Consider the following 20,269-nt stretch of genomic DNA (forward strand, 5'->3'; position numbering starts at 1 on the left):
CTATTTGTTTATCACAGCTTTTATATACTGATAGTTTTAATTAAATAATGCTGGTTACTTACTTGCTTTATCTTTGTTTGCCATTGCATTAATTCCAATATTGTCAAATTTTGATCCTGCATTTTCATCAAGTAGACAACCAAACTTTTGAAAGAGAACAAAAAATGGTTAAAGTGACATCAAATAAACCAAATGTAACAAAATATTATTAAACTAGTCGACCAGAATAACACGTTCATGAAAAAACTGCCCGAAGTTCAGTGCAGACTGTTGCAGTGATAACTGTCACCTTTATGTAGGTAGTTTGAAGAGGACACTGTAGGACCTACCTCCTCTGCTGCAGCAAACATGTCACCATCATTCTTAAAACCCCCTTTCCGTTTCTTTCCTGCAACAATGCATACAGATCATTATGAAAAATAGCTCATTGGGAAAAATCTTTAGCTTCAGTTGCAAATTAATTATAATCCACATACACTACAATATACACATTTAAAGTTAACCTCTAAATACTTAGTCACTGTTTACCGAAATAAGTTTAAACAGAACAAGGCAAGAAATAATTGTTTTGACTCAGAACATGAACTTACAATGACTTGTTTCACTTCACAAAATTAACTACTTTTCCCATTGATCTACTAAGAGGACAACATAACTTTATGAAATAAATTTAACTTCATACAAAATACAAGAAAATCAGCCAAGTTAATACATCTGTTCTAATTATATCAGAATCCTGATTTTTCTGTTAGTGGTGATATCTAGGATATTATCAAATTGTATTTTCCTGAAAGTTTTTGACCATGAGATGCAGGTGCAGAAGTAGAATATTTGCCCCATCGAGTCTGCTCCACCATTTCATTATGGCTGATCCATTTCCCTCTCAGCCCCAATCTACTGCCTTCTCCACTTATCCCTTCGTGCCCTGAATAATCAAAAATCTATCAACCCCTGCCTAAAATATACACAATGACTTGGCCTCCACAGCCGCCTCTGGAAACAAATTCCATAGATTCACCATTCTTTGCTAAAGAAAAACTTCCTCATCTCCACTCTAAATGGACGTCCCTCTATTCTGAGATCTGTTACCAGACTCCAGCACAAGAAACATTCTCTCCACATCCATTATCAAGGCTTTTCAGCATTTGACAGGTTCCAATGAAATCATCCCTCATTCTTCTGAATTCCAGTGAGAAGAGGCCCAGAGCCATCAAATACTCCTCATATGATAAGCCTTTGAATCTCAGAATCTTTTTTGTGATCTTCCTTTGAACCCTCCTCAATGTCAGCATGTTCATTCTTAAATAAGGAGCTTCAAACAGTTCTCAATACTCCAAGTGAGGCCTCACCAGAGCCTTATAAAGTCTTAGCATTACATCCTTGTTTTCATATTCTAGTCCTCTAACATTGCATTTGCCTTCCTCACCACAGACTCAACCTGTAAATTAACCTTTAGGGAATCCTGCATGCGGACTCCCAAGTTACTTTGCACCTCAGATTTTTGAATTTTCTCTCCATTTAGAAAATAATTATTTTTTCTACCAAAGTGCATGACCATACACTTCCTGACTTCTACCAAAAGTTATAATACCAATGTATTATTCAATTATTTCCTGTTACAAATTCAATGGGGTAATAGGCTAACATTTAAATGTAATTACCCACCACTATGTGCTGATCTTAATCTAGGAGTGCTAAGCAAAACGTGATGCAAGTAGCATAACATGATTTGAGTGTGAAGCACATGCAGTTAGTGGAGTTCTATACAGTAAGGGAAAAAAATAAAGTTGTAACAAGGGGTTCAGACAAAAATGGATTTCAGAAAATTGGACTGTTCATTCATCTTGGCTGAAAGGATCAATAATGGTGCTAAATGGTTCAAGATTCAGGCCGCAGACAGTTATTCAGCTGACGAGGACAAGATAAAGTTTAGTATTGATACACCCCACAGTCAAATAGCATGTCAGTATTCACCCCCATAAACACTGTGGTAGTGATGAAATAGTGTTTGAGAAATGAATTTGGTAATGAAGTATAAATCAGAACAATTCTTTCAAGCCTTTAAGTCTTGTAACACAAAGCAGTTTCTGTACCTTTAACACGTGTTGAAAAATCCAAGTCGTCACCTTTTTTCCTTTTGCCAGGCTTACTACTCTTCTTCACTGCCGGTGCACTGTCGACCTCTGTACATGTGCATAAGCATTGCATAGCATTTGGTTAAATTACATTGCAAAGTGTCTATTCTGAATGCACAGCAAGGTATTCAATCGAGTAATAGAGAAGTACAGCGCAGAACCAGACCATTTGGCCCATCTAGTTCATGCCAAAACCAGTTAAACTGCCAAATCCCATACCCCTACTATCCAAACCTTGCACTTGTCTGTAGACGTGAATTTCCCACTATTCAGGACATTTCTCAGAGACAGGTACGTAAAAAGGGCCCGAAGGATCATTGGGGAGCTGAGTCACTCCAACCACAAACTGTTCCAACTGCTACCATCTGGGAAATGGTACCGCAGCATTAAAGCCTGGACCAACGGGCTCTGGGACAGCTTCTTCCACCAGGTCATCAGACTGAATAACTACTCTGATACAATTGTATTTCTATGCTATATTGACTGTCCTGTTGTAAACACTATTTATTACAAATTAGTATAAATTACACAATTGAGACTAATGTAAAGATTTTTTACTCATGTATGTGAAGAATGTAAGAAATAAATTCAATTCAATTCATTAAATTCTATCTGCCATTTTTCCAGCTGATGCAGATCCCTCTGCAAGCCATGACAGCCTTCCTCACTGTCCACTGTCCACTACACCCCCAATCCTGGTATTATTACCCAGCACAGATCTCTGCGGCACACCAGTAGTCACAGGCCTCCAATCAAAAAGGCAACCTTCTATAACCACTCTCTGGCTTCTCCCACAAAGCTGATGTCTAATCCAATTGACTACCTCATCCTGAATGCTGAGTGACTGCATCTTCTTGACCAGCCTCCCATGTCAGACCTTGTCAAATGCCATTCTAAAGTCTATGCCGACAACATCCACTGTCTTGCCTTCATCCACTTTCCTGGTAACTTCCTCGAAAAATTCTGTAAGGTTGGTTAGACATGATCTACCTTGCATGAAGCCGTGCTATCTATCCTTACTCAATCCACGTCTATCCAAATACTTACATATCCAGTCCCTTAGAATACCTTACAAAAATTTTCACACAACTGATGTCAAACTCACCAGCCTATAATTTACTGATTTATTTTTAAACAGCGGAACAACACTGGCTCTCCTCCAACCATCTGGTACTTCCCCTGTTGCTAAGGATAATTTAAATCTCTGCCAGGGCCATGGCAATATCAGCACTTGCCTTCCACGGGGTACGAGTGAACAACTTGTCAGGCCCTGGGGATTTATTCACCCTGATCTGCCTCAGGCTAGCAAACACCACCTCCTATGCAATCTGTACAGGGTCCATGAAGATGATGCCACTTTGCCTTACTTTTATAGATTCTCTGTCCATCTCCTGAGTAAATACAGATAGAAAAAAAATATTTAAGATCTCCCCATCTGTTTTAGCTCCACACACAGATTACCATCATGATCTTTCAGAGTCCAATTTTGTCCCTTGCAATCCTTTTGCTCTTAACGTATCTGTAGAATCCCTCAGGATTCTCCCTCACCTTGTCTGCTAGAGCAACTTCATGCCTTCTTTTAGCCCTCCTGATTTCTTTCTTAAGTGTTCTCTTATATTTCTTGAACTCCATAAGCACCTCATTTGTTCCTGCTTGCTTATATCTGCAGCACCTCCTTTATTCTCTTAACAAGGCCCTTAATATCTCTTGGGGGAAAAAGGTTCCCGACACACTTGTTATCTTTAACTTTTATCCTGAAAGGTGCATACAATCTTTGTACTCTCAAAATTTCATTTTTGAAGGTCTTCCACTTAGTACACATTTGCCAGAAAACAGCCTGTACTAATCCACATTTACCAGATTATTTCTGATACCATCAAAATTGGCCTGTCTCCAATTTAGAATCTCAACCCATGGACCAGATCTATCTTTTTTGCATATTTACTTTGACACTAATGGCACTGTGGTCACTACACAAACTTCTGTCACCTGCCATCTCATTTCCTAATAGCATATCCAGTAATGTACGCTCTCTCATTGGGACTTCGACGTACTGATGAAGGAAACTTTCCTGAACATATTTGACAAACTCTATGCCTTCTAGTCTTTTTACAGTATGGGAGTTCCAGTCAATATGTGGAAAGTTAAAATCACCTACAATAACAATCTTATGTTTCTTGCAACAGTCTGCGATTCCTTTACAAATTTGTTCCTCTAAATCTCTATGACTGTTGGGTGGTCTGTATATAGCCCCATTAACATGGTCATACCTTTCTTATTTCAGTTCCAACTCAGTAGAGTTCTCCAGTCTTCCTGATGAAGCACTGCCATGACATTTACTCTGACTAGTAACACCACCCCTCCTCCTTTAACCCCACCTGCTCTGTCACATCCAAAACAATGGAACCTCACAATATTGAGCTCCCAGTCCTGCCCCTCCTGTAACTAAGTCTCACTAATGGCTACATCATAATTCCAGATGTTGATCCATGGCCTGAGCCATCCGCCTTTCCTATGATACTTCTTGCATTGGAACATACGCAGCTCAGGACACTGGTCACACCATGCTCAACCTTCTGATTCGTCTTTTTGTAGGTTACCAGTATCTGTTTCCACAGCTTCTCCACTAACTGTTCTGGTTCCCATCCCCCTGCAACTCTAGTTTAAACCCCACTGTGCAGCATTAACAAACCTTCCCACTATGATATTAGTTCCACCCCCTATCCCCCCAGTTCAGGAGTAAACCATCCCTTCCGTACAAGTCCCATCTTCCCTGGAAGAGAGCCCAATGGTCCAAAAATCTTATGCTCTCCCTCCTACACCAACTCCGTAGCCACTAATTAAATTGTATACTCTTCCTAGTTCTGGCCTCACTAGCACACGGCATGGTAGCAATCCTGAGATCACAACCCTGGAGGTCCTGCTGCCCTTTAACTTAGCACCTAAACCCCCTATGCAGAACCTTGTCGCTTGTCCTACCCATGTCATTAGTACCTACGCAGACCATGACAACTAGCTGTTCACCCTCCCACTTAAGAATGCTGAGGATTCGATCCAAGAAGTTTCAGACCCTGGCACCCAGGAGACAACATACCATCTCTGAATCTTGTTCTTGCCCTCAGAACCTCCTTTCAGCTCCTCTGACTAATAAATTCCCTATAACTGCAGCGCACCTCTTCTCCCCCCCCCTTCCCTTCTGAGTCACAGAGGCAGACTCAGTGCCAGAGACCCAAACGCTGTGACTTTTCCTGTTAGCTCAGTCCCCCTGACACCATCCAAAGTGGAATACCTGTTTTTGAAATGGGATGGCCACAGAGGTACTCTGCACTGGCTCATGAACCCCTTTCCCCTTGCTCACTGTCACTGAGAAGGTAAAATAAAAGTTGGAAATTGTTACTTTAAACCCTACTTAAGTATTTTGTAGAGTTGAAATTAGAACTGCTATTTAGTTTTCAACAGATGAAGCACCTGAATACACTAAGCAGTTAAGCAAATCTTCTAATATCTTCTATTTATGAGAGTGCACATTAACTTAAAAGCCAAGGATATGTTAATAATCTTTTTCTCCTTGACAGCCTGCTGGGAGAATCAATATTGTGAACTGGTAATATTATTGAATAACACTGAATATACAAATAGTACCTTCATCATCTGTATCATTCATGAATAGACCACCATCTTCTCCCACAACGTCACCAAAATCTTCCTCATCCAAGCTTCCTAATGACACTTCTTCATCATCCAGGTTACCCATCTCATCACCGTCGTCGTCTGAATCTGAATCAACTTGCTCAGTTTCCTTTGATGATTTTGGCTTCATATTACTGTTAACATAGTAAACATTTTTTCAGTTAGTGAGTGATTCTTTAAAAAATCTCCAATGACAACCACAAGTCTTAGAAATAAGTATTGGAAATTGCCTAACGAGAAAGCAATTTGCTGTTGGCTTTTCTTCCATGTTCTTAAAGTATAGCAAAACACTTTCTGCTAGTTATTTCTATTTTGTATGATGATTACAATCTCCTCAGTCAAATTAAATACATGAAGTTACTGCAGATGTTGGAATATGAGGCAACTTCTGCAGTGGATTATATAGTATTTATTTATTGAGATACAGCGCAAAACAGTATCTGTGGAAGTTGTGGGAGTCAGTATTGTTGCTGTTTCAGGTCAAACCTTGCACCAGTTCTAAAACTGGAGAATGCACACAGCAAAAAGGAGAGAGACAGAATAGAGCCACACTGTAGATGATTGATGGATTGGGAGAAAGTAGAGTTTCCCAGGTAACCACATCATTTTTATTTTTCTCCTCAGAGGTGTTGTACTTTTCTGTTTCAAATTATTTAGTTATTTTCCATTTAAAAGTAATTACTACCATGCGATCTTTTGTGCCCACTCTATTTCCTCAGTTCTCACTATCCTGTCTTCCTCTGGAACTTAGCCAGCTCTGGCGACAGGTTCTCGAACTGAAACATTGGATCTGTTGTTCTCCCACTGATGTGCCTTGACCCATTGAATACTTTCAGCATTTACAGTTTTTGTTTTGTATTTCCAGCATTTGCAGTGTTTTGCTTCAACAGATAGGCTTAAACCAAACAGCATGTAATAAGCAAAAGGACAAACACTCTCAAAGAAAACAGGTTGGTAGATTAAATAATGCAATATTACCTTGCAAAATCTAAACTGTCTTCAATCGTTTTAAGATATTTATCTCCTTCAAGGGAATCTGCAAATGGTAAATAGCATAAGTGTTTAAAATTTTTCACTTTTGACTTGTACAATGGAAACAACAGCTGATTGATCATTTAGAGAGAAGCAGTTTTTATACATAAGCACTATTCATAATTACACATAAATGCTCCAAGACTTTTATTGAAACTATATAGATTAATAAAAGTTTACCTAGCAATTGTTCAAACTCATCATCATCCACATCTTCCACAGCTTCTTCACCTCTGTGAAATCTTTGTGATTTTTGCAATGCATCAAGCTTTTTGTAATACCTGAATAAGGTTCATATGTAATAATTAGAAATTTCAAACATCACATGTTAAGTTTCTCAAAATAATCTTCAGTTTTGCCACTCTGATCAGAAAGAATTCAGATTCAAAATGATGTTAATCTCTATATTCAACCCACCCCTCTTGGACCCAGTTTAAACTAATAGACAATAGACAATAGGTGCAGAAGTAGACCATTCGGCCCTTCGAGCCTGCACCGCCATTTTGAGATCATGGCTGATCAATTACTATCAATACCCGGTTCCTGCCTTGTCCCCATATCCCTTGATTCCCCTATCCATAAGATACCTATCTAGCTCCTTCTTGAAAGCATCCAAAGAATTGGCCTCCACTACCTTCCGAGGCAGTGCATTCCAGACCCCCACAACTCTCTGGGAGAAGAAGTTTTTCCTTAACTCTGTCCTAAATGACCTACCCCTTATTCTCAAACCATGCCCTCTGGTACTGGACTCTCCCAGCATCTGGAACATATTTCCTGCCTCTATCTTGTCCAATCCCTTAATAATCTTATATGTTTCAATCAGATCCCCTCTCAATCTCCTTAATTCCAGCGTGTACAAGCCCAGTCTCTCTAACCTCTCTGCGTAAGACAGTCCAGACATCCCAGGAATTAACCTCGTGAATCTACGCTGCACTTCCTCTACAGCCAGGATGTCCTTCCTTAACCATATGGTGCAACTCAAACTACCTGCGTCTCAATATCACCAAGACCAAGGAGATGGTGGTGGACTTTAGGAGATCTAGGCCTCATATGGAGCCAGTGATCATTAATGGAGAATGTGTGGAGCAGGTTAAGACCTACAAGTATCTGGGAGTACAGTTAGACGAGAAGCTAGACTGGACTGCCAACACAGATGCCTTGTGCAGGAAGGCACAGAGTCGACTGTACTTCCTAAGAAGGTTGGCGTCATTCAATGTCTGTAGTGAGATGCTGAAGATGTTCTATAGGTCAGTTGTGGAGAGCGCCCTCTTCTTTGTGGTGGCGTGTTGGGGAGGAAGCATTAAGAAGAGGGACGCCTCACGTCTTAATAAGCTGGTAAGGAAGGCGGGCTCTGTCGTGGGCAAAGTACTGGAGAGTTTAACATCGGTAGCTGAGAGAAGGGCGCTGAGTAGGCTACGGTCAATTATGGATAACTCTGAACATCCTCTACATAGCACCATCCAGAGACAGAGAAGCAGTTTCAGCGACAGGTTACTATCGATGCAATGCTCCTCAGACAGGATGAAGAGGTCAATACTCCCCAATGCCATTAGGCTTTACAATTCTACCGCCAGGACTTAAGAACTTTTTAAAAGCTATTATTAATGCTTTTTGAGATAGTGATTTAGATGCATATCATATTTTTTACTGAGTTAAGTATTGTATGTAATTAGTTTTGCTACAACAAGTGTATGGGACATTGGAAAAAAAGTTGAATTTCACCATGGGGATGAATAAAGTATCTATCTATCTATCAATACTCCAGGTGTGGTCTCACCAGGGCTCTGTACAAATGCAAGAGGATTTCCTTGCTCTTGTACTCAATTCCCTTTGTAATAAAGGCCAACATTACATTAGCCTTCTTTACTGCCTGCTGCACTTGCTCATTCACCTTCAGTGACTGATGAACAAGGACTCCGAGATCTCTTTGTATTTCTCCCTTACCCAACTCTACACCGGTCAGATAATAATCTGCCTTCCTGTTCTTACTCCCAAAGTGGATAACCTCACACTTATTCGTCATCTGCCAAGTATCTGCCCACTCACCCAGCCTATCCAAGTCACCCTGAATTCTCCTAACATCCTCATCACATGTCACACTGCCATCCAGCTTAGTATCATCAGCAAATTTGCTGATGTTATTTTCTATGCCTTCAACCAAATCGTTAACATAAATGGTAAACAGCTGTGGTCCCAATACCGAGCCCTGTGGCACCCCACTAGTCACCACCTGCCATTCCGAGAAACAGCCATTCACCGCTACCCTTTGCTTTCTATCTGCCAACCAGTTTTCTATCCATGTCAATGCCTTCCCCACGATGCCCTGAGCTTTGATTTTACCCACCAATCTTCTATGTGGGACCTTATCAAATGCCTTCTGAAAATCGAGGTACACTACATCCACTGGATCTCCCCCGTCTAACTTCCTGGTTACATCCTCGAAAAACTCCAACAGATTAGTCAAGCATGATTTACCCTTGGTAAATCCATGCTGGCTCGGCCCAATCCTATCACTGCTATCTAGATATGCCACTATTTCATCCTTAATAATGGACTCTAGCATCTTTCCCACCACCGATGTCAGGCTGACAGGTCGATAGTTCTCTGTTTTCTCCCTCCCTCCTTTCTTAAAAAGTGGGATAACATTAGCCATTCTCCAATCTTCAGGGACTGATCCTGAATCTAAGGAACATTGGAAAATGATTACCAATGCATCCGCAATTTCCAGGGCCACCTCCTTTAGTACCCTAGGGTGCAGACCATCTGGACCTGGGGATTTGTCAGCCTTCAGTCCCATCAGTCTTCTCATCACCGTTTCCTTCCGAATGTCAATCTATTTCATTTCCTAACTAATGGAGCACACTGAAAGCCGCTGCTAAACCAGAGGTAGATCATTCCTTTTCATTATGTCAGACTAAATTCTAACCAAAATTATCTCTAAAATATGGATTTTTGAATGCATTTTAATCTGCATGCAAGGAATAGTTCACCAGAATGAGGCATTAAATAGTAACGAAACACAGGATACAAACTGCCATAAGAAACTAACAGAAGACACCTGTTAAAATGTAAAGGTCTGTTGCTCATGGTACTGTGAAATGCAGGCAAGGTAATTAACTTGTCAATTGTGACTCAGTGGCACTACAATATGCAAGTAAGCAAGCTGAGAGTTCATTTTCTACTCCAAAGACTTGTGCAAACATATCTAGGCTGGCACTCCAGGGCAACATTGAGGGAATATTACACTGGCAAATGTTCTGTCTTTCAGGTAAGGTGTTAAATTGTGTCATTATTCTGATCAGGGAAAGGGAAAATTTTCCCAAATCGTAGCCAACATTAATCCCTCACCCAAAGATATTCAAAACTATTTAGAGTCATGAAGGCATTGAACACTACAGCACAAAACAGGCTCTTCGGCCCATCTGTTATGAATCTATCTACTTGTGATGCCACTTTCAAGGAATTAAGGATTTGTATTCTCAGATCCCTCTGTTCTACCACACTCCTCAGTGCTATACTGCTCACCATGTAAGTCCTACCCTGGTTTGTCTTCCCAAAGTATAACACTTCACACTTGTCTCATTTAATTCAGCTATTTTCAGCTCCTTTTTCCAGCTGGTCCAGATCCTGCTGCAAGCTCTGATAGCATTCCTCGCTGTCTATTACACCCCTAATCTTGGTGTCACCCACAAACTTGCTGATCCAGTTTACTACATTATCATCCAGATCATTGATATAGATGACAAACAACAACAGACCTAGCACCAATGCCTCTGGCACACCACTTGCCACACGCCTCCAGTCAGAGGCAACCGTCCACAACCACTCTCTGGCTTCTCCCACAAGCCCATGTCTGATCCAATTAACTACCTCATCCTGAACGCCGAGCCATTGAACTTTCTCCTCCAACCTCCCATGTGGAAGTTTATCAAATGATTGCACTGTGTAAATTCAATACTTGACTTACATTACAATAAACTACACATCAGGAGATACTCAGTGGATGCAAATCATTCAATGATATTCTGAAGTAATGAAAGGTGTTTACATATTCATTTTAAAAAAAAAGTTACAGAATAATACGAAGTCTCCCATTCTGAACAGTCTAAAGACTCTCAGGCATTCTTTTCCTCATTTGCCTGTATGTCCCTCCACGTTGCGTGGCAATGATTCTCTTTAGATACATTAACTATAGTACAAACATCAAAAATAATCAAAACTTACCTATGAAAGAATATTTCATCCACTGGGATCTGACTCTCCTCTTGTTCAATAAACTTCTTACTATTTACTGCAAACATTGTAAACCATATGGATATCAATGACATTCTCAATATCTTACTTTGGAACTAGGCTTGCAAAGTAGTAATTTTAAAATTTGAATTTCACACCATTAAGATAAGTCTTTGTACATTTTAACTAAAGCATTATTTAAATTTAATACATCAAACTACTAATGCATTTGCACTCGTGAAAGATGAATAACATGCAAACAGATCAGATCATCATGGTCAGCACAGACATGGTGAGCCAAAGGACCCATTACTGTGTTGTACTTCTCGATCTGTGTTGTGCAGCAGCATGCAAGTGCGAGTATGGGAAAAGCACGGCAGCACCCCTACTTTCTTAGAAGTAGAAGATTCTGCATGACAGCTAAAACTTTAACAGTGTGGTGCAGAGTATACTGACTGGCTACATCAAAGCCTGGTATAGAAATACCAATGCCCTTAATGAAAAATCCTACAAAAGTAGTGGATAGTCCACCATTGAGCACACCTACACAGAGCAGTTTCGCAGGAAAGCAGCATCCATCATCAGGGACCCCTCGCCACCCAGGTCATGCTCTCTTCTTGATGCTGCCATTAGGATGGTAGTAAGGAGCCTCAGTGCGAGGTTCAGGAACAGTTAGTACCCTTCAACCATCAGACTCTTGAACCAGTCGGGATAACTTCACTTGCCCATCACTAAATCGTTCCTACAATCGATAGACTCACTTTCAAGGACTCTTCATTTCATGTTCTTGATATTTATGGGTTATTCATTTATTATTAATATGCACTTATTATTTTTTATTTTGTATTTCCACAGTTTGTTGTCTTTTGTGTATTGGTGGTTTGTCCGCCCTGTTGGGTACGGTCTTTCATTGATTCTATTATGGTCATTGGATTTACTCAGTTTGTCCTGCAAGAAAACGAATCTTAGGTTTGTTTATGGTGACATACATGTATTTTGATAATAACTTTACTTTGAACTATGTTCTATGGTTTGAGTAGATTTTCCATGCATTTAGAGCATGAAAAATACAAGACAGGGTTTACTGGCAATTATTTACTACAAGGCAAAACCTAACATCATGATACTTCACTCCCAGATAAGCTAAACACCTTTTATGCTCACATTGAAAGGGGGAATAAAACTACACCTGTGAAAATCCCTGCAGCATCTGGGACACTGTAATCTCTGTCTCAAAGGCTGATGTCAGAACATCTTTCATGATGAGGCCCTTGCGAATTGTCAGGCCCTGATGGTGTACCTGGTAGGGCACTGAAAATCTGTGCCATCTAACTAGCAGGAATGTTCAGGAACCTCATCAATCTCTCAGAGCTGCTGTCAGAGATTCCCACTTGCTTCAAAAGGGTGACAATCATACAAGTGTCAAAGAAGAGCAGGGTGAGCCGCCTCAATGACTATCGCTCCATTGTACTCACATCTACTGTGATGAAGAACTTTGAGAGGTTGATCATGGCCAGAATCAACTCCTGCATAAGCAAAGTCCTGACCCGCTGCAAATTGCCTATCGCCACAATAGGTCAACAGTGGTTGCAATCTGATTCTGATTCATCTTGCTGAGAGAGAATCATTATAGTTCACAGGAGCTCAAACATCAATTAGATCCCGCTTTTTTAATAAATTAAATACTCCGTTCTACTCATATAAATTTTCCATCACATAGCATTTTTTATCTGATTACTTATCCAATAATTTTTAGAAAGTGACTACTGAATCACCGTTCCTCCATCATTTCAGGAACTGTATTTCTTCATTGCCCGCTAAATGCAGATATCTTTCATTCCACTTCCATCCCACATTTACTGCCAGTTACCTTAAATGTTATTTTTAACATTTTAGAATACTTATTTTCACTTTAAAATATTTGTTTTAACACATAAAAATTATAATTTACACTTTTGCTATACTGATTGATATATTAGTTCACATGACTTTAGAGATTTTAAATTTTATTTTACATCTAATTACATTTTTATTTAGATATCTACCTAGTACAGAGCTGTAAATGTAAGAATATTTTGTCACATTGCAAAACTTCTTAATATTCCATGCCTTTTCCTCACAAACAGATGTTCAAAGCCCAAATTTACAGACATAAATGCTGGTAAACTTTAGCAGGCACTGAAAATTGATGGGGCTGATATAGACTTAGTATATTATATTGGTATATAGTTCATTGGTAGAGCTAAATTAAAATAAATAAATAATGTCAGACAGCTGTGTTATTCCACGACTTTGAATCGAAGCTGATGCAATAGGAAGAAAGTGCATTTAAATGCATTAATTCTAGCATATCCAAAACAAGACCATGCAATGTATTTTATTACTACACATTTACTGTTTAAGTTACCTTGCAGTTTATGTGGATCACTGAACAGAAGTTTCTGTTTGGGCTGCATTACAATGCTGTCAGTATTCCCTGCAAAAACAATATACACTGTGAGAAAAACACAATGTCATGAGAACTCTACAAACTGAAGAATAAACAATAAAGGACAGAAAAAGATGAACAAATCCCATCAAGCTACAATAAATAAAATTCCAACAACTCAAAATTCAAACAATCATTTCTTTACAAACTTTAAAACAAAACTGACAAGGTACCACATGGTAGGCTTATTGAGAAAGTGCGAAGGCATGGGATCCAGGGAAGTCTGGCCGGTGGAATCAGAATTGGCTTGCCTACAGAAGCAGAGGGTCGTGGTGGAGGGAGTACATTTGGCTTGGAGGGTTGTGACTAGTGGTGTCCCACAAGAATCGGTTCTGGGACCTCTACTTTTCATGATTTTTATTAACAACCTGGATGTGGGGGTGAAGGGTGGGTTGGCAAGTTTGCAGAAGACACAAAGGTTGGTGGTGTTGTAGATAGTGTTGAGGATTGTCGAAGATTGCAGAGAGACATTGATAGGATGCAGAAGTGGGCTGAGAAGTGGCAGATGGAGTTCAACCCTGAGAAGTGTGAGGTGGTACACTTTGGAAGGACAAACTCCAAGGCAGAGTACAAAGTAAATGGCAAGATACTTGGTAGTGTGGAGGACCAGAGGAATCTGGGGGTACATGTCCACAGATCCCTGAAAGTTGCCTCACAGGTAGATAGGATAGTTAAGAAAGCTTATGGGGTGTTAGCTTTCATAAGTCGAAGGATAGAGTTTAAGAGTCGCAGGGTAATGATGCAGGTCTATAAAACTCTGGTTAAGCCACACTTGGAGTGCTGTGTCCAGTTCTGGTCGCCTCACTATAGGAAGGATGTGGAAGCATTGGAAAGGGTACAGAGGAGATTTACCAGGATGCTGCCTGGTTTAGAGAGTAAGGATAATGATCAGAGATTAAGGGAGCTAGGGCTTTACTCTTTGGAGAGGAGAAGGATGAGAGGAGACATGATAGAGGTGTACAAGATATTAAGAGGAATAGACAGAGTGGACAGCCAGCGCCTCTTCCCCAGGGCACCACTGCTCAGTACAAGAGGACATGGCTTTAAGGTAAGGGGAGGGAAGTTCAAAGGGGATATTAGAGGAAGGTTTTTCACTCAGAGAGCGGTTGGTGCGTGGGATGCACTGCCTGAGTCAGTGGTGGAGGCAGATATACTAGTGAAATTTAAGAGATTACTAGACAGGAATATGGAGGAATTTAAGGTGGAGGGTTATATGGGAGGCAGGGTTTAAGGGTCAGCACAACGTTGTGGGCCGAAGGGCCTGTACTGTGCTGTATTGTTCTATGTTCTATGTTCATTTGGGAAAGATGTAGAAAACATAAAGCAACTTTAAAAAGTTTAGAAAATCCCTTATTGACTGGAACAGATTAAAGCCATCACCTGGAGTGCAAATGAAAGAAATATATTGCCTTTGAAATGGACACCTGGACAAATACTTTGCAAGTATGAATTCCTTGGAGATGTATGGTTACTGTTATGAATGTACCACAGCTCTGAGGGGCCGAAGGGTGCCGGGGTAGCCCCCTCCTTTGTGAGAATCGCAAGATCACTATTGAGTCAATTCAGGAGACCCAGGAAATGAGAGAAAGACATGCAGAATCCACAAGGCGATGGAATGTGTCTTGGCCTCCGAGAGGCGGACCCATTGATGCCGGCTATTGTCTCTTGGAGACGGACTTGTGTATTGCATCCTGTACGATGCATCGACGCCCCAGGCAATGAACCAAGGGGGAGGTTGGTGGAGGGATTGCATCATCCCAACCTGATCGACATCTGCGACCCTGTGAGTCAGGATAAAAAGAGGGTCTGGGGGAACAGCCCCTCAGACGCACCAGAAGAAACGCCAGCGATCCCTTAATAGCAAGAAACCAGGGGAAAGGCCACGTGCGTCTGGTTCCATTTGCCCTGGAATCGGTGGGCCCTTTTCCACAGCCGAAAGGATTTAGCTAACAATGGGGAAACCAACTCCCAACGACTCTTGAAGGATTGACATCATAAAAGGAATGGGCAAGTTTTAAACCTGTCTTTCTCTCCAACCCAAAAGCTGCAGCTTGAATGAACTGAGTGACTTTCATATTTCCATCGGACAATACATTATCCCCTAGACAACGATAGAGCTATTTCTTCTTATTATTATTATACCCGTGCTTTTAGATTTAGTATTGACGACGTATATTATCTGTATGTTTGCACTGACATTGTTTTGTGTATTTGTATCAATAAATACTGTTAAAAATAGTACCATCAGACTTCAACAGACCTCTCTATCTTTGCGGGTAAGTGACCCAGTTACGGGGTACGTAACATTACAAAAAAAAAATTTCTAATATCTATGAAATTTAGGGTAATAAAACATTAAAACAGGCCCTTCTGCCCACCTGTGTAAAATTATTGGTTCTTTAACAAAATGACAAGGTACAGTAATTTTAAGGTATTCATATACACTAATCTAATATATTACCATTGGTGAGATATTCATGGTTTCCTCTGATCTGCTAGGAGACATCAGGACGATATGCTGTGTCACTATGCCATCCTTTGTATCATTATGCATTTTGTGTTAATTAACAAGATTCTTCAAACAATTTTACATAATGAGGTTATCTTGTCCTATGAAATATATTAACGCATTTTAGAGTAACTAACCAGCTGAAATACAAAAAACTATAAATCTCTTATAAAAGTGACATAGTATGCAATACCAAAACATGGAGCTGTAGAAATACATACACTGCAAGTTCATAAATCACCTTATTGATAGAATACCATGTATCATTCGAATAATGTGCAATAATAATTTATTTTGTTCAAATTACAGATGATGTTTACCTTTGCCTTTCTGCTGTTTGGGATTTCTGTACACGAAGCGATCAAGAAACCTCATTAACGTGAAATCCTGAAGAGGGTCTCCAGAATATTGGATATGATTACCCTGCAAGTAGGTTATACAAGCAATGTTTATTTTTTCAACCTGCACAACAAATGTCAAAAAAATAAGGAGAGTAGACCACATGGTCTTTTGAGCCTCCTCTACCATTCAATACAATAATGGCTCATCTGCCCCAGGCCTCAACTCCTTGTTACCAGCTACAACTAGCTTTCAACTCCCAATCTTTTAACCATCTTTAACTATCTCCAACGACTTAGGCAAGTGAATCTCCTCAGGACCACCTCCTGCTAGTATATCCTTTAAAAAAAAACGATCAAAACTGTGCCAGTACTCCAGGTGTAGCATCAGCAGAAATACTTATAGGTTTTTAAACTCCAAACCCCTTGCAATATAGCCAATGTGCAATTTGCCATCTAACAGTTTGTTGCATTTTCATGCTAACTCTTTGTACTTCCAGCACAACACCACTCTTTTGCAATCTCCCTCCACTTTGATAATAGTCTACTGATTTGCCCTTACTGAAGCATATGACCCACAATTCTCTGGACTAAATTCCATTTGCCATGTTTTTGGTCACTCAATCTATATCCTGTTTCAGATTCCTTTGTTCTACCTCAATGCAGCTTAATGATCTGATCTGTATGAACAGCATGCAAGGTAAGTTTTTCACTGTAACTTCATACATTGTGATGATGATAAACCAATTCTGATATAACTGCATTCAAATAACCCATTTTTCACATTAACAGTAAAGTTAAATAGGTTATATTCTGCTTCCCCATATTCATTAAAAAGACAGGAAATATTTGAGGGCCAACAACCCATCCTTGAGATACTGTGATAATTACAATCGGTCCTCCTTATCCGCGAAGGATTGGTTCTGGGACCCCTCACAGATACCAAAAAACGTGGATGCTCAAGTCCCTTATTCAACCTGTCTCAACGCGGTGGGCCTTAGGACCCAGCAGAACCCCAGACCTTATTTAACCTGTCTCAGTGCAGTGGACATTAGGACCTGGCGGCAGAACTCTGAATCCGCAGTGTTTCTGTTCACGAAAATAATCATGATCACGATTGAAAATAAAGTGGAAATAATAAAGCGATCAGAAAGAGGTGAAATGACATTGGTCATTGGAAAAGCGTTAGGCTACAGTCAGTCAACAATCAGAACAACTTTAAAATGATAAAGTGAGAAAGGCCCTGCCCCAATGAAAGCTACAATTATTACTAAGCATCGAAGTGGTTTAATTATTGGGTTTTGGGGTTTTGGGTTTTTGATCCTCACATCAACCCGGCATGGATGGAGAGGGCGCTCGGGAGCGATCTGTCACAGGATCAAACTCGGGAATTTCCGTTCCTGAGCCCAGCGCTGAAACATACGTTCTTAAGTGTTTTATATGCATAGAAAGGTAAAATATATACTAAGACAAATGTTTGACTAACTTATGCTAAATAATACCGGCTGTACCTGTTCCAACTTACTTAGTAAGAGAATTTCCGATTTTTTAAAATCCCGATCTGTGATAACCCACGCACATCCTCCCGTATACTTTAAATCATCTCTAGATTACTTATAATACCTAATACAATGTAAATGCTATGTAAAATAGTTGTTATACTGCATTGTTTAGGGAATAATGACAAGAAAAAAAGTCTGTAGATGCTCGAACAACAAGTGCTGGAAGAGCACTTCCAGGTTTTCTTGATTCGCGCATGTGGAACTCACAGATAAGGAGGGCCGACTGTACATCCTTCCAGCCTTGAAAAGATTAATTTACCGTATTTCACTTAGTCCTCTAGATGATATGCAGCCTTCAATGCTACCCTCAACGGCACAAGCTCTTACCTTACACATCAACCTTTACTGGAGTTATCAAATATAGGAATTGGATCTAGTGCTTTCCCAGTGTATATGACAAATAAACTTTTCTCGGTCTTCCAGCCAGGTATAGGCATTGATTTTAACTGACGTTTTAATGACAAACTTTGCCATCTTCATCAGGGATGATGCCTGGGCATATCTAATCTGACGGTGTTTGTACCCCCATCGTTCGTCCCTTCTGATTGGTTAGTCCTCAACCAATCAGGTTTAGTCACTTACTGTAGTTTTATTTCAATCATTTCCTTCACCAGGTGGTCCCAAAAGCCAATGGTGCAGCATAGTAGTTTTGTGCTGTTGAAATCCATAATAAGGCCATTGTGAATGCAATGTTCTTCTACCGCCGATTTCTCCAGGTAACCCAAATGGATATGCACTACTCTGTATTCACGGGGAATCCTGTAAATGTCAGCTCTCCTGAGTCCCAGGTTATCTTTGACCCACTTAAGCTGTGATTTGAGCTTACTTATGGGTTTGTGGATGGCATTAATCTGATGAATTTCTTCAGGCTCCTAGTGATCCTTCCAGAAACTGTGTAAATATAGGGAAGACATGCAGTAGCAACCAGTCTTTTGTCGTTGTTAGGTTTCCTGGATTTTCCGTCAACCTTTTTAAGGGCCTGGTTGATTTCCTTTACCCTGTAGCCATTCTGTAGGAACGTTGTGCGTAATTGTTTTACTTCCTCATGGAGATGCTGCCGTCTGAAATAGTTTTCGCAAGTTTAGACCGTAAGACATAGAGCCAGAATTAGGCTATTCAGCCCATCGAGTCTCTCCACCATTCCATCACAGCTGATCCCAGATTCCACTCGACTCCATACACCTGACTTCTCGCCATATCCTTTGATGCCGTGACCAATCAGGAAACTTATGAACTTCTGCTTCAAATATACCCACAGACTTGGCCTCCACTGCAGCCGGTGGCAGAGTATTCTGCAGATTCACTACTCTCTGGCTAAAAAAGTTCCTCCTTACCTCTGTTCTAAAAGGATACCCTCAGTTCTGAGGCTGTGCCCTTAATTCTGGATACCCTCACCATTGGAAACATCCTCCCCACGTGCACCGTATCTAGTCCTTTCAAAATTCGGTAGGTTTCAATGAGATCCCCTCAGCATTCTTCTAAATTCCAGTGAGTACAGGCTCAAAGGTGCCAAACACTCCTCATATGTTAACTCCCTCATTCCTGGAATCTTCTTTGTGAACCTACTCAGGATTCTCTTCAATGACAACACATCTTTTCTAAGATATAAGGCCCAAAACTGTTGACAATACTCCGTGTGGCCTGACTAGTGCCCTATAAGGCCTCAGGATAACCTCCTTGTTTTCATATTCTATTCCCCTTGAAATAAATGCCGACATTGCATTTATCTTCTTTACCACAGACTCAACCTGTGAATTAACCTTCTGGGAGTCTTGCACGAGGACTCCCAAGTCCCTTTGCACCTGTCATGTTTGAATTTTCTTCCCATTTAGATATTAGTCTGTACTATTGTTCCTTTTACCAGAATGCATTATCATACATTTCAAAGTAGAAAGAACCACTCTACATTGGGAGGCATGATGGTAGCTGTCATTCTACAGAATCCCTGCAGAATGGCCACAGAATTCCTATAAGATGGCTGCAAGGTGAAGGAAATCAATCGGGCCCTTAAAAGGGCTGACAGAAAAACCAGGAAACCTAACAACGAGGAGGAACTTGTCGCTACCGCCTGTCTTCCCTATATTTCTATGGTTTCTGGAAGGATTGTCAGGATCCTAAAGAAATACCACCCATAAACCCATAAAGAAGCTCTAATTATGGCTTAGGCAGATCAAAGATGACCTGGAACTCAGGACAGCTAGCATTTACAGGATTCCCTGTGAATACGGAACAACATATATCGGCCAGACAGGACTCACAGTGGAAATCTGCATCAAGGAGCA

At 40.4% G+C, this 20,269-nt stretch overlaps 1 protein-coding gene across 1 annotated transcript in view; it reads right to left on the bottom strand.

Annotated features, from left to right (window-relative positions):
* cebpz (CCAAT enhancer binding protein zeta) overlaps positions 1-20,269 on the bottom strand; it is a 34,150-nt gene that overhangs the window by 557 nt on the left and 13,324 nt on the right. The window contains exons 7-15 of the mRNA XM_073050545.1: positions 16,408-16,510; positions 13,498-13,566; positions 11,082-11,148; positions 7,038-7,138; positions 6,804-6,861; positions 5,778-5,959; positions 2,094-2,183; positions 330-388; positions 63-144 (exon numbers count right to left, since the gene is read on the bottom strand). Coding sequence (XP_072906646.1) covers positions 63-144; positions 330-388; positions 2,094-2,183; positions 5,778-5,959; positions 6,804-6,861; positions 7,038-7,138; positions 11,082-11,148; positions 13,498-13,566; positions 16,408-16,510 — 811 coding nt within the window. The remainder of the gene's footprint in view (positions 1-62; positions 145-329; positions 389-2,093; positions 2,184-5,777; positions 5,960-6,803; positions 6,862-7,037; positions 7,139-11,081; positions 11,149-13,497; positions 13,567-16,407; positions 16,511-20,269) is intronic.

This window comes from Hemitrygon akajei, chromosome 7, assembly GCF_048418815.1.
Source record: "Hemitrygon akajei chromosome 7, sHemAka1.3, whole genome shotgun sequence".
NCBI classification, from domain to species: domain Eukaryota; kingdom Metazoa; phylum Chordata; class Chondrichthyes; order Myliobatiformes; family Dasyatidae; genus Hemitrygon; species Hemitrygon akajei.